Consider the following 12953-nt stretch of genomic DNA (forward strand, 5'->3'; position numbering starts at 1 on the left):
TCCGTACAATGCAGAATCCAGTAGAGGAAAAGACTTTGTGTAGTAAACAAGCTCTGGTTTCTTTGCGCGTCCTCAAAGTTGTTGGCAAGCAAGTCAAATGTGACATCGTTTGCCTGCCGTTTGCCTTTCTCCCTCTTTCTCCCAAGACATGGCGCTCCCTACAAATGGACGCGTAATCATCGATACAACCGTGGGGGAAATTGATATCGAGCTGTGGTCCAAGGTAGAAGACTGGCCAATCCCTATCGAGTTCTGAAGTCGCCTCAGGAAACGCCAAAAACATGTCGCAACTTCATTACGCTGGCGCTGGAGGGTCTGTAAGTTTCCCAGAACGACTTTGGCAGTGCTAGAGACGCGTTTCGCAGGGTATTATGACGGCGTTATTTTCCATCGGTGAGTTTCCGCCTCCAAACCAACAACTCATCCTTATATGGTCTCGACAGCGTTGTCCCTGGCTTCCTGGTCCAAACTGGTGATCGAACAGGGACTGGCGGGGGTGGGGAGTCAATATACGGAGGCGCGTCATCTACTCGTTTGCTCAACCAAATGCTGACGCGTGGTTGTAGAACCTTTCGAGGATGAAATCCATCCACGACTCCGATTTGCTCATCGTGGAATTGTCGCAATGGCCAACAATGGCACTAAGAACTCGAACGACTCCCAATTCATCATTACTCTCGGTGCACCTCTATCTCGTTGGGAAGAAAGACATTATTCAACTCACAACAGACCGCGCTGACGAGCTCCATGGCAAGCATACCCTCTTTGGACGGTGTATGGGCGACACCATCTACAGTGGGTCATTGTTTTCAGCTCAGCTGCCTTTTGCTCACGGTTTGAAGATGTCATGAAAATTGGTGAAATGGGTGCGCGGAGTTTCTGTCCTGGGAGCCACATACCTCGCTGACAGTTGTGTAAGAACTGGGAGAAAACGAAAGACCCGTATAGTAAGCTGTTTTCTCATGCGCATCAGCATCTGCTCATTTCGATAGTCCTCCGAAAATCAAATCTATACGTATTGTGGACAATCCATTCGACGACATCGTACCACGAATAACGGCGGCTGAGAAACGCGCCCAGCAACGAGCGCGGGAAGCGGCGCAAAAAGAACGCGAAGAGGCCGAGAGGAGGAAGGGTGCTAAAAAGTTGGTGTCGCGAACACTTGCCTCCAAAGCTAACAAGTGATCAGAAATGTCGCTCTACTTAGCTTCGGCGAAGACGAAGATCCCAATGCTGAGCCTGTATCGCTCCCGAAAAAAGGCAAAGGCATTGCCCGTCCAGATCGTAGGCGCACTATGTTCCTTGGAAGCAAGACTCACCTGTTGGCTCTAGTGATGGATACGACAGGACAATTGCCAGACTTCATCAATAAACCCACAACGAGCCAGCCGTCCAAGCCAATCGCTGGTTCGACAAATCCAGCTGACGATCGACCCAAGAAAAAGAAAGAGGAAGATATCACGAAGATACGCGAAAAACATGCACAAGAGCTTGCTTCGTCAGCGTATGACCTGCCTGCTCTTCATTTCTCCTGAATCCTCATTATTTTGCTGGTAGCAATGTCCGCAAGACAGAAATTGCCAACCTCGAAGCCGAAATCCGATCGCTGCAGAAACGCCGAGGCGGAGGGGATTCCGATGATGAGTTGGAAGCAATGCGAAAGCAGAAGAAAACCAAATCGTATCTGGAAGAGGAACTGGCGCGGTATTCCAAAGGCCGCGGACTCCATAGCAAGCGTGATGCGGGCGGAAAGCGGGTCAAGGACGAGAGCAACGTATTGGCTGCCCTGAATGCGTTTCGAGGCAAATTGGCAAGAGTGGAGGTGGAGATGCCCGATGCTGAAGACGGAGATGGAAAAGACACCGAAAAGGAAGGGCCAGCTCTGGCAGACGACCCTGGCATCGAAGTTGACGACGATGCCGGTTTCCTCAGTCATGCGCTGCATTTCCCCAAGGATGATGGGGAAGAAACTATGAAAGCGGAGAGAGATTATGAGGTCATTGACCCACGAGTAAGGGGAGCGAGGGCAAAAGAGGAGGAAAGACAACGCAAAAAGCAGCAGAGGGAGAAACAGGGCAGAGGGAGAAACAGATACTGAGTTTCAAACATGTCTTTCATAACAGGCAGAGTCTTGTACATGTACATGGATGCTTGTTTACTGTGACTAAGCCATTGTTAGTGGGCTTAAAGATCTCGTTTGTTTGCAAACTGACATGTTCAAGGGGTTGGGGCCAACAAGGCCACTGTTGCGCACGCGGTAGAACAAGTCCCCAACGCGGAATTGCAGGCGAGTATTGCGGCAGGCGCGGCAGCGGCAGCAACCACGGTCCCAAAAGTGAAGCCGGCGGCAGCATAGCATGCGACGGCAACTGTATTACAACCTTTTGACGATTTAGCCAGCCTGATGAGGAGAGAGCGGGCGATGACATACCTGTCTGACATATGCCATAGGCAATAGGGCCTGCTTCAACAAGGACGGGGCTGAGAGCGACGAGTATGAACGAAATGGCTTTAGTGAGCTTCATGGTTGTGATGGAAGAGAACGAGCAAGTGAGTCCAGCTTTTATACGAGCAGTAAGCTAATCAGACCAGCGCTTATCTTGCAGCCAAAAGGAAAAGAAGGAAGGGGACATTATCTAAATCTGTCGTCATTGTCACTACTTAGACGCTCTTCGTACTTGAGACGAGCCTCGCGGCGTGCCTGAGCAAGGTTATACGCGGAGGTAGGTAGCTTGTCTATCGGGTGTCGGGGATACAAGAAGATGGGTAAGACTCCTGCAATCAACGCCTGCAGCAAACTGGTCAGTTAGCCCTGAAAGGGAAATAATAAAGCCAGCCCATACCGTGAATCCGAATGCGAGGATCACTCTGTCCACCCACCTGCCATCTATCGGCTTATTATTCCATTCCGCATAAGCGTATTCCGCCCTTGTTGAGTGGCCATATGAATACTCTGCGCCTCTCCTTGACTGTTGGTATGCCGCCCGATGTCGAGCTTGAGCTCGTTTCCGACGCTCAATTTCCTCCCAAACCGTGCGGTCTTTCTCGGGGTATGCAGTCCGTGGTTTGCCGCGGAGAGTGTCGTATGCTGCGCCAACAAGATGAAAGCGCCGATGTCGTTCGTTGGGAGGCACATCGCGGCAAGACGGTGAGTCAGGGTGGTACAGTTTCACGAGTTCAATATCTTTAACGCCACATTCAGCAAGAACCGCACAGAATTCATGAAATAGAGGAACAGACAGCGTTGTTTAATAGTGGCTTCTGAAGCGCCGCGTTGAAGATGAAAGATTTCGTGTGGTGAGGGATTTACTTTCGTAGGAAAAGGATATTGCGCCGAGGTCGTAGAGTAGGCATGGAGTAAAAGTCTGAGGTTTGGTGGTAGATGGTTGAATCGGGTAGCCAAGCCGTACATCTTGGACAAGAGAGAGGCCGTTTGATCCATACAATGATGGTATCATGCTTAGCATCTCCTTTCGGGCTTTGCCGTTCAATGCACGTGTTCACTCACCTCTTGACGACTCAGAGTCATTACATACCTTCTCGCCTGAACCGAGGTCAACCACAGGTCATGCCTATCAGGCCCGACTGGAGCACGGAGGCTGAACTCTGACAGCCGCCTCTTTTGTCCATGCCCACCTTTCTCAATCGCGAAAGACTGCCACTCTCCAACCAGGGACCGTTCTATTGCATATGCTAGTGGACGTATTTGGGTAGCTACATCCATGCGTTTGCCCATGTGCCTGAACGCTCTTGCACTACTACCATCTCCTGCTCCAAACAAACTGGATTTACCGCCATACTTACTACGGCCATAATACTGCGCGTGCGGGCACGCAAATCAGGGTTTCCCGCGGCACAGACGGTCTTCTTTCGTCTCTTACAGACTACAGCGTCCGGAACAGCGTCCAGAACAAAGTGGCGACACTGTTTTGTCTCCTCCAGCCTTACTTTTCGCGGTCACGTGGTCTAGCATGCAGAGGTAAAAAGTCCGATGGCCGAGTATCCATCGCTTAACCCTTGACCGCCAATGTCACCTGGCGGCGTGCTGTGGAGTCTTTGTGTTGTCAGGCACATGCAATTTTGATCAAGGGACACATCTGTTTGTTGCGGTGGGCGCAAGTATATATAGAGCCCAATGCACGAAGTTTTGAGATAACATCTCCAACCTCATCTCTTCAAGTACCACCATGCACATTCAGCAGACATTACTGGGGTCATTTCTCGTTTCTTGTGCTTTCGCGCAGGACTTGAGTGTCCCGAGCTCCTGGAGAGCAAGTTTTCCCTCGGCGGTGATTGAGTCTTTCTTACTCATCCCTTCACCAGAAGCCCAGCAGCTCCCTTGATGTCTCCGAGCGCATTTCAATCGCGCAGAAGGCCATCGACGCGATCACGCCACATTTCAACACCGAGTCGAGCGAATTCACCGGTAGGTTTTGGCCGGCCGTCTCTGCAGTATTACTTGGCTCAGAATGGACAGGTATCGGATATTGGCAGTCAGGCAATGTTTTCTCCGCCCTCGCTAATAAAGACAAGACCACTGGGACGACGACCAACCAGGAGTTTGTCATCAATAATCTGGACGCTGTCTTCAAAAAATATGCGCATTATGATAAATATGGGTATGCTCCTTTTCTGAGGCCATTATGGTGGCTAATTTCATCGCACAGAGTGCGTTTTGGGACATGTACCGCGGAAATCGGTTTTATAATTTCTTTAGTATAACGACGACGCGTTGTGGTGGGCTCAATCGGCGATGTATGCCTATCGCGCTTACCAAGTAAACTTTTCCACGGGGCTTTGTACAATTTCTAACTTTATTTCAGGATCAAAACATGCTTGCACATGCCGTTGATGTCTGGACACATGTTACCGGCTAGTTCGTCTCTTTCTTTCGACTGTGTTCGCTCCCCAACTGTGTCTTAGTGTCGTCACTCCAGAGCAAGCCGAGTCTGGCAAAAATCCGTTGAAGACCATCACAATCAAGTCAACTTGCAACGAGAGTCAGTTGCTTTCCTCACCAACGATTCATCAAAAGTGACGTTGTGCCTGTAGAGACCATGGCAGGAGGCGTTTTCTGGACAACCAACCCGAAAGACGCAGGGATCAACTCAATCACTACCGGGTTCGTCGTTTTGCCCCATCAATTCCGATGCTGATTTGTTCCTCAAAGCCTCTACACCACGTATGGTTTCGTCCACACTGAATGCAAATAACTCCTAAACAATTTTAGACTTTCTGCTTTCCTCGCTGAAGCCTTTGGCACAGAAGAGTACTCCAAGGCTGCGATTCTTAGCGCCACTTGGATGAAGAACCATCAAATCAACGCAAACAACATCATCTCTGATACAACCAGCGCTGATTGCTCAACCGGGCACGGGACATACACGTATAACAGCGGCAAGTATATCGAAGGCCTCAGCGTTCTTGCGGCCGTGACCAAAGATTCTTCGTGGACTACATTGTGACTTGTCTTGTCCCATTTACTATTTCGGAACTAACGGATCATCAGAATGACCAACATCATCAACGCGGCCGTCAAATCATCTGCATGGCAAGGCTCTGACGGTATCATCACCGAAGGGACTAGTCCCAATGCCAACTCGGATGGGGTCGGCTTCAAAGGTCTGTGATGTACGGAATCACCCCCATTAGCAACTCACTTTCTTGCAGCGATATTCATCCGTGGCCTCCATGAAGCGTGGTACCGCAACCCTTCCAACTCTGGCCTTCGGACGCTCATCCGCAGTTACGGCGATGTGCAATATAACGCGCTCTCCGATTTGGCGGCCAATGGGAGCACTTATTCGTCCAACTGGCATGGCCCACCTCAGGCATTTACTTCGTGGGGCCAGCTTGCTGCATTGGATGTGTTGGTTTCACACATCGATACCAATTGATGAAATAGACTAGTAATTGTCGTCTGTATACCATTCGTCTTGAACAAGAATACAGTAATAACCGACCACATGACTTGGATGTGACCGTGTCTCTTCTGACCTGCTCGATGCCAGAGGCGCCGAGTCCAAGGTTGCGCGTTCAGAGTTATCATATCAACTACTTCAACCTGTTTTAGACTCCCTTCTACCAAGAATCCAGTCCCGGCAGATGATTCTGAAACAGAGGACGACACAGACGAAGAGTGGCATGCGAAGGCAATTACTGCCAAAAGACAGTCCAAGACGCACTCTGCAAGGTCACCGACTACAGCTGCACCTAACCCGCACCGTCCTTCCCCAGATACCAACAACAATGAAGCATCGACCTCGGCCCCAGTCATCGTCGTCCATGATTCCGATTCTGACTCCAACTCAGAACTCATTCCACGACCGAGATACGCTTCGCGCCCGCTACCAATGAAACGGCAGGTCTCATCTCGCGTATGAGAGGGTGGATTCACCAGTCAGTAGCCTCGCGAAAGCCAAGGCCGGGGGGACGGTCTTTAGGTTGGAAAAGCGTGCTATAGCGACACAGGGAATACTCAAAAGTATTCCTGATCGTGCTCAACTCGAAGCGGAGCGGCTGGCGCGCCAGAGGAAGCATTTTATCACGCGGGAGGAGGGCCACGGTGGTGAACCAGAACCAAAACGCCCCAAGACAGTATCGTCCCATTCCCCTGGTCCTGCTACCGCAACCACAACCTCCATGGGCTACCGCAGGTTTAGAAGCGGAGTCGTTCTTCCTACATTAACCATGATCTGCGATCCCCGTGCCGATGGTCGACAGTCGATAACCTTTTCTGATGTTCTTGGTCTAAGCCCCAACGATCCCGACGCTACTCTTGAGCTTGCAATCATCTCCTCGTATACTGCGGCCCCCATCTGGCTTGCTTCATTCTTTGCTTCCGAAACTCCGGTTATTTTCGTCGCAGAAACTGGCTCTGAAGAACTTACAGTGAAAATGTCTCACACTTCCTGGGTCCAAACTGCTCCGAAGATGAGTCAGCATGCTTGTATGCACATGAAGGTCAGCCCCCTTATCTTCTCACGTGTAGCCTCCACTCACAACATTTTAGTATCTCGTGCTACTTTACAAGTCTGGACGTCTCCGTGTCGTAGTCAGCACTGCCAATTTGATCGAACTGGATTGGACTATCCTCGAAAATGTCTGAAATCATTTTCCCCCCTTTTGCCACTGACGAGTGCCAGGCTGTTTTCATCCAAGACGTTTATCTGAAGTCCGACACTTCTATACCCAACAGTCAAGGCTACCAGACGGAAAATAAGTTTGCCAAGATATTAGAAGATGTTCTACAGGCCACGAATGTCACTCCTGCGCTGGATATCATAAGACAACAGGTTTGTCATTCCCTTGGTCGCCACCGACCGACTGACAACGCTGCAGAATCCACACTTGACACTGACTGCAATTTCGGATTTATCTAAACGGTGGAATTGGAGTGGCGTTCGTGCAGAGTTAGTTGCAAGTATACCCGGCAAGTACCAAGGATGGAAGGCGATACAGAAGTGAGGGATGTTTTGTTATTTTCTGTCACTCTGGCTTAATCGGAATTCAGGACTGGTCATCCTCGTCTTATGTGTGCCCTGAAGGCTTTGGGACTCAACGTCGATGCTGATAGCAAAAGTGACATAAGTTTGGCGATAGAGTGTGGTGTATGGTCCATCCTTGCTCTTTTACACCATTTTTTATCATCATCAGGGTTCGAGTATTGCGGCCTACACCACTCAATGGGTCAATCAATTTTACCGATCCGCTTCCGGCAACCGATCTTCTCTGCATAAATTCATGTCGTTATCGGATAACAAACGCAAACAGTCCCCATACCCCGCCGGCGTCAAGATCCTATTCCCGACCTTCAAGCACGTTCTACAGACCGGCGAACATGGCGCTGGGTCGCTTTATTGTACCCGCAAGAAATGGGAGGCCAAGAATTTCCCCAGATCAGCTTTCCGCCACTTGCACAGCAGTGCTGGACCCTCATTAATGCACACCAAGGTCTTCAGTCGGACAGCTCTATTGGAAGCTTGACTCAATTTTCTGTAGATGATCATCGCTTCGTTTGGCGGCGAAGCATCGGACGCTGCCGGTTGGATGTATGTGGGCTCACATAACTTTACTCCAGCCGCTTGGGGAAATTTGAGTGGTGATGATACTTCGCCAGTTCTGAATGTTCGTGCTACATACTGTTGGATCCGGAGCCGCTGTCGACCCATTCTGAGTGTCCTCTAGGTCAACAACTTCGAGCTGGGAGTCGTACTGCCTCTCCAGACACCAGAGGAGCTGGATCACATGTCTGCTTGGGAGCGGCCGCCAAAGAAGTATGATACTGGGGACACGCCTTGGGTTCAACACCTCTACCTCTTGCTGTTTCTCCAATTTCTGATAGTTCGCTAGTTCCAGGATGAGGCCCGAGGCAGTGGTGGCATGCAAAGTCTTTTGAACTTCCTCGTGCCATATTCCGCCAGGATGTAGCTCTTGTGGTGGCCCTCGTAGTTGGTGTATTGTTAGTATTGATTCTTGAAGTCTTGTAGCACAATCGGAGGTTATGTAATTGTATCATGTGATGACGACTCAAGTTCCTCCAACACCTTGTCTGCAAAAACAAGTGAATTGGTTTTGGACTGGCCTCGAAGCTTTTTGAAGAACTATCAAACTATCTCGTGAAGCGCAGCCCTAGTACGTCACACGGTGAAGTTCGGGAGGTTCATGTTTATGCAGCGCAGCAACTTGGATTCCCCTCCACCCTCATCCAAGATCGCCAATGTGCCTCATTGACCTGCATGCTTATGCTATGTGTCCATTACAAAGGCGGTGATGCGCTACCGGACTCATGCGCGACGACTCAGAAGTTCTCAACAATCGAAATCCTCTTCGCGTTATCCCGAAGTAACCTGGTCCGTACGCTGTAGATGGTGTCCTTGGCTCAGACGGAGCTCCCAGTCGTGCTATTGGGACATCGTCCGTCGGGAATGGCTGTTATGAGTCTCTGCTCCTCAACAATCACCAACTACTCCGTTTATGAAGCGCGGTGATGCGATACTGCTGTCTCGTTCTCTCCCATGGGCACCCACGCACTACTCTATGCATATAAGCGCCTTGAAGCTTTCTTGCCAGCAGTATAAACGAAATTTCCGCCGTCGTCTCTGACATGGGTGTCAAATTTCTCCTTCGTCCGAACCAAGAGCGCGGGCACGCCGACCTCGACTGGCTGAAATCATTCCACTCATTCTCTGTTGCGGGGTACTGTCGATTATTCACAACTGTTGGTACAACCACTGATGGCTGGATAGTTACTTTGCCCCTGCGCATATGAATTTTGGGGCCCTGCGGGTCATGAACGAGGACCGTGTGGCTCCGCGGACCGGCTTCGGTCCTCACTCACATCGCGAATTCGAAATTTTCTCGTATATCGTCTCTGGGCAACTCGAACAGTTCGTGCTTTCTCGCCAGCACCCAAGCATTCTCTGATTCAAAGCTTATAGTAAAGACTCGATGGGCAACATTGAAATCCTCCGGCGCGGAGACATACAGCTCACCTCGGCCGGCACCGGTATAGCGCATTCCGAAAACGCGCATGGCCATAAAGAGGTCCATTTCCTGCAGATTTGGTCCCAGCCTTCTGTTGCCCGCCTCACACCCAAATATTTTACACGCCATTTCTCTGACACCGATAAGCAGGATCGATGGGCGCGGGTAGTGGCACCTGTAGGCGCGGACGACGTGACCGAAGAACGAAATACCCCGGGACCTGCTCCAGTCCACAGCCCTTTAACTCTCTATGCAACGTTGCTTTCCAGTGCCAAGCATGTAACGCAGACGATGTCGGGGAGGAAAGGGTATATTCAGGTCGTCCAAACCAGTGGGTACAACCCCGGGAGGGCCATTGGAGGCTACATCCGCGTTCAAGTCGCCGGCGATGCTGACGCGGAGATTGAGCTGAAGGAAGGTGATGGGGCTTATATCCACTTTGAAAATGATGGAGAGGCTGAGCTGACGGTCCACAACATCGGCCACCAGACTGCTGAGGTACTACTCTTCGATCTCGAATAGATAAACCCTCACACTTGTTCTATCTAACCGTGACCCCGTTGAGTACCCAAACACGTACATTTGGACAAACCCGCTTCAAATCAAGTATGACCCCCTTCGTTGCCCCGATGAGCGTCAACCGCCTTATATCCTTCGCGACCCAGTTGAATGCCTTCTGCCTTCGTCCTGCCAAACTTTCGCGAACTGCGCGAGCGGCCCGCGGGTAGCGAATTTCCAAATGCTCGATTTGAGGAGTCAGCGCGAAAAGATTTCGACGAAATACGTCGTCAAAGATGTTTGACCATATCGGTGCTGGTGAATCCAGGTACTCGATGCAAAGACGACGAAGGTTAGGCAGCAAGTCCGAGTGAACATCGATATGCTCGAGCGCGCAGTCGAGCAACGCGCTCATCGGGAATGTTTGGTAGACTTCCGTCGATTGCCACTGCCCTGCATCGAGCCGTCTGCATTGCGGTCCTCCAATGCTAGTATCGATCTCGAATGTGATGGAGCGGCAGCAGCGGCCATAATCCACGGCTTTTGTAGGTTTTTGACCAGCGCGTAGCCTCGGGTCAGTAGCCATGCGTCCAAACAGCTTCACAAGCGAAAGATTGCCAAAGGAGATCGGTCGCTCCACTGTTACTACCGGCACATGTGGCGACGAGCTCGATGAGTGGTTAATTCGGCGGAAAAAGCTTTCCAACGATGCCTCAGAGTCGATGCAAACATTGCGTGCCAAGAGCTCAGTCCACGTAGAGTTGACCCGGCTTGCGGAGGAAAGAAACTCGTTGCGTTGTTTTGGAGACATCTGCGCGTGCCGGACAAAAGAGATGATGAGTTCTGTGAGCTCGATAGGGAGAGGGGGAGTGGGCATGGTGTGAAGTCGGCGAGTCAGCAAAGCGAACCTTGTACTACATTATATAGCCATTGATGGAGTGGGTGTGTGTGTGGACAACACGCCCTTCTAATGCCTGCAATTGGCGAGTGCTAGCCCCGACTTGGGCATCCCGATTACTGAGCTTGAACAACGAGGTCTCGTCAGTGTGTCGCTTCCCTGCTATGGTGGCAATAAGTATTGAGGGTTTTGGATTTTACCACGGTCATGCGATGATCACAGCTTGCCTATTGCTGGGGCCTCTCCCAGGTAGAAATAAAAATATACTGTACACAACAAGCAAGAAAACGTACAAAACCACGCTACGACCATCATAGGGCACGCGGTTGGAGCTCTGCGTCCAGCTCAGGCATTGACCCTCCTCCCCGCAATGAACGCAACATTGGATTTTCTGGACGCTGCCCTCGCGCCGCATCAACAAACGTTGCACCCGAGTCCCTCTTCGCTGGCTCTCGCAGTTCTTTCACGTCCCGCGTCGGTGTCACAACGCCAAAGGCTTGCTCGTCAGTAATGCTCTACGATACATGGTCAGGTGATGAAATAGACAAGGAGTTGTACTGACCGGATAGGCTGTTGCATGGTAAGACAGAGAGTATGCGTTGTTCTCATCTGCTTTGGATCGTAATCGTGGTCGTGAGGTCGCGTGTAGACCTGAGGTGTAGTGGCATTCACAACGACATTTTGGAGATGAACTCCAATGTGCGTGACGCGTATCCGTTGCCATCATGCGTAATGTTTCGCGCGAGTTCAGACTAATATTACCAATGAGAGGGGTTTCGAATCGAGGGTAGGGTATACCTCGCGAGTAAGGAGTTGGAGTAGACTTGGTTCAAAGGGTCAGACTTGACGAATCAGAGAGTGCTTAGGACTTACGTCGAGCCGTGACTACATACCACGCGATCCAAATGACTGGATGGTGCATGAATGATGGTTCAGACATTTGTAGTCATGCCAAACTCACAGTTATCCTTCATCACAACGAACTAGAACGAGAATAAGTGAAGAAGCTCGTGAGGGGGAACTGGAGGCGACACTCACGCAAACAAGATTGACGAGTGCTGCTGCACTGGAAAAAAGCAAGATTAGATGTTGCCTTCCCCTGTCGTAATCAGACAGAATTACCTCGTCACAAGCCCAGTCTCTAGAAGAACGCTCAGAAGGTGGTTTACAAGGATCATTTCACTCACCGATTGTCCAAGCAATCAGCTTGTCCACCAATGCGATTGTCCTAGAGACTATGCTCAGCAGCTGGTTTCATCAAGCGATCAAGAAAATACTCAACTGGACCGTAGGCTCGTCCCTTCGCCAAATCCAAAATTGCACCGCCAGCGTCAATGCGATAAGCAGATCGTTTCCCGCTGCAAGGGACCAGGTTGTGTCCAGTAGCCATCCCCACTGACTTTGAAACGTTCCATACACAGCGCTCTTCAGACCAAGAACAAATACGGTTAAACTTGCGACGAAGAAAAGGAAGGAAAGGATCCAAGAGATGAAGGAGATGACCAGAGTTTTCGACAAGCGATAGATGCGATATGCAAAGAAGCCTTGGACTAATAGGGACAGAATTAGCCCAAGTAAGTAAGAAAAAGGGCGGAATTATGCTGACCACACATCGCCACAATTGCGTTGAAAACCGTCGATAAGCCCAGTGTAAGTCCTAAGCCTTCGAACTGGATCCGCTCGGGGTGTGCAAAGTCCTTGATAACGAGGCGATACAGCATATGCGTTATGCAAATGACATGGGCAAGTTCGCATAGCCTACGCAATCGTTCAGGGAATGCTCGAGGAAGGGGAAACTATCCATCATACCAAACTAGCGCAACCTGCCCGCGAGCATTTAGTCAGTGTTTGCTAGAGAAAAGGGTACACACGCACCAGACCCTTCATTTTGACCGTATCATTCGAAAACCGACTGGCATAAATATAGACCTGATTAGTGAGGAGGCCAAACAGCAGAACCGACACAAGGACGCCGATGAGGAGCGCTCCAAGCGTTGAATCTGGGGCGGGCATGTCCAAAGGAGAGGATGGCGGCATAGCTGGGGACAGAGCGCAAACCGTTCAGGGAAGG

The 12953-nt window shown here is 50.6% G+C and overlaps 7 protein-coding genes across 7 annotated transcripts; 3 read left to right on the forward strand and 4 right to left on the reverse strand.

Annotated features, from left to right (window-relative positions):
• Positions 1-148: 148 nt before the first annotated feature.
• MIND_00309000 (Peptidyl-prolyl cis-trans isomerase) lies at positions 149-2098 on the forward strand (the record flags this gene model as incomplete). Its single annotated transcript, XM_037359947.1, has 12 exons — positions 149-223; positions 268-313; positions 366-393; positions 444-532; positions 567-680; positions 730-795; positions 843-866; positions 920-947; positions 993-1145; positions 1190-1284; positions 1333-1504; positions 1558-2098. The coding sequence occupies 12 exons, from the start codon at positions 149-151 to the stop codon at positions 2096-2098; spliced, it is 1431 nt and encodes a 476-aa protein (XP_037222832.1).
• Positions 2099-2217: 119 nt separating this feature from the next.
• MIND_00309100 (uncharacterized protein) lies at positions 2218-2525 on the reverse strand (the record flags this gene model as incomplete). The annotated part of the gene is made up of 2 exons (XM_037359948.1): positions 2218-2381; positions 2432-2525. The coding sequence occupies 2 exons, from the start codon at positions 2523-2525 to the stop codon at positions 2218-2220; spliced, it is 258 nt and encodes an 85-aa protein (XP_037222833.1).
• Positions 2526-2632: 107 nt separating this feature from the next.
• On the reverse strand, positions 2633-3442 carry MIND_00309200 (J domain-containing protein; the record flags this gene model as incomplete). Its single annotated transcript, XM_037359949.1, has 3 exons — positions 2633-2788; positions 2844-3184; positions 3241-3442. 3 exons carry the CDS (start codon positions 3440-3442, stop codon positions 2633-2635), a joined length of 699 nt encoding a protein of 232 aa, XP_037222834.1.
• Positions 3443-4187: 745 nt separating this feature from the next.
• MIND_00309300 (uncharacterized protein) lies at positions 4188-8430 on the forward strand (the record flags this gene model as incomplete). Its single annotated transcript, XM_037359950.1, has 21 exons — positions 4188-4289; positions 4324-4426; positions 4478-4668; positions 4718-4777; positions 4824-4876; positions 4924-5000; positions 5053-5122; positions 5171-5182; positions 5231-5461; positions 5510-5622; positions 5671-5869; positions 6074-6361; positions 6408-6963; positions 7013-7102; positions 7146-7295; positions 7342-7463; positions 7514-7610; positions 7657-7953; positions 8002-8127; positions 8188-8301; positions 8353-8430. The coding sequence occupies 21 exons, from the start codon at positions 4188-4190 to the stop codon at positions 8428-8430; spliced, it is 3129 nt and encodes a 1042-aa protein (XP_037222835.1).
• A 676-nt stretch (positions 8431-9106) lies between these two features.
• Positions 9107-10008, forward strand: MIND_00309400 (putative quercetin 2,3-dioxygenase; the record flags this gene model as incomplete). Its single annotated transcript, XM_037359951.1, has 3 exons — positions 9107-9198; positions 9249-9389; positions 9441-10008. 3 exons carry the CDS (start codon positions 9107-9109, stop codon positions 10006-10008), a joined length of 801 nt encoding a protein of 266 aa, XP_037222836.1.
• A 19-nt stretch (positions 10009-10027) lies between these two features.
• MIND_00309500 (uncharacterized protein) lies at positions 10028-10861 on the reverse strand (the record flags this gene model as incomplete). The annotated part of the gene is made up of 1 exon (XM_037359952.1): positions 10028-10861. The coding sequence occupies one exon, from the start codon at positions 10859-10861 to the stop codon at positions 10028-10030; it is 834 nt and encodes a 277-aa protein (XP_037222837.1).
• A 332-nt stretch (positions 10862-11193) lies between these two features.
• MIND_00309600 (uncharacterized protein) lies at positions 11194-12919 on the reverse strand (the record flags this gene model as incomplete). Its single annotated transcript, XM_037359953.1, has 12 exons — positions 11194-11397; positions 11445-11634; positions 11681-11705; positions 11756-11791; positions 11844-11865; positions 11921-11948; positions 12005-12023; positions 12070-12110; positions 12165-12432; positions 12489-12640; positions 12692-12705; positions 12758-12919. 12 exons carry the CDS (start codon positions 12917-12919, stop codon positions 11194-11196), a joined length of 1161 nt encoding a protein of 386 aa, XP_037222838.1.
• Between the last annotated feature and the right edge of the window lie 34 nt (positions 12920-12953).

Source organism: Mycena indigotica, assembly GCF_014461135.1.
Source record: "Mycena indigotica strain 171206Taipei chromosome Unknown Mind.scaff0003, whole genome shotgun sequence".
Classification (NCBI taxonomy): Eukaryota; Fungi; Basidiomycota; class Agaricomycetes; order Agaricales; family Mycenaceae; genus Mycena; species Mycena indigotica.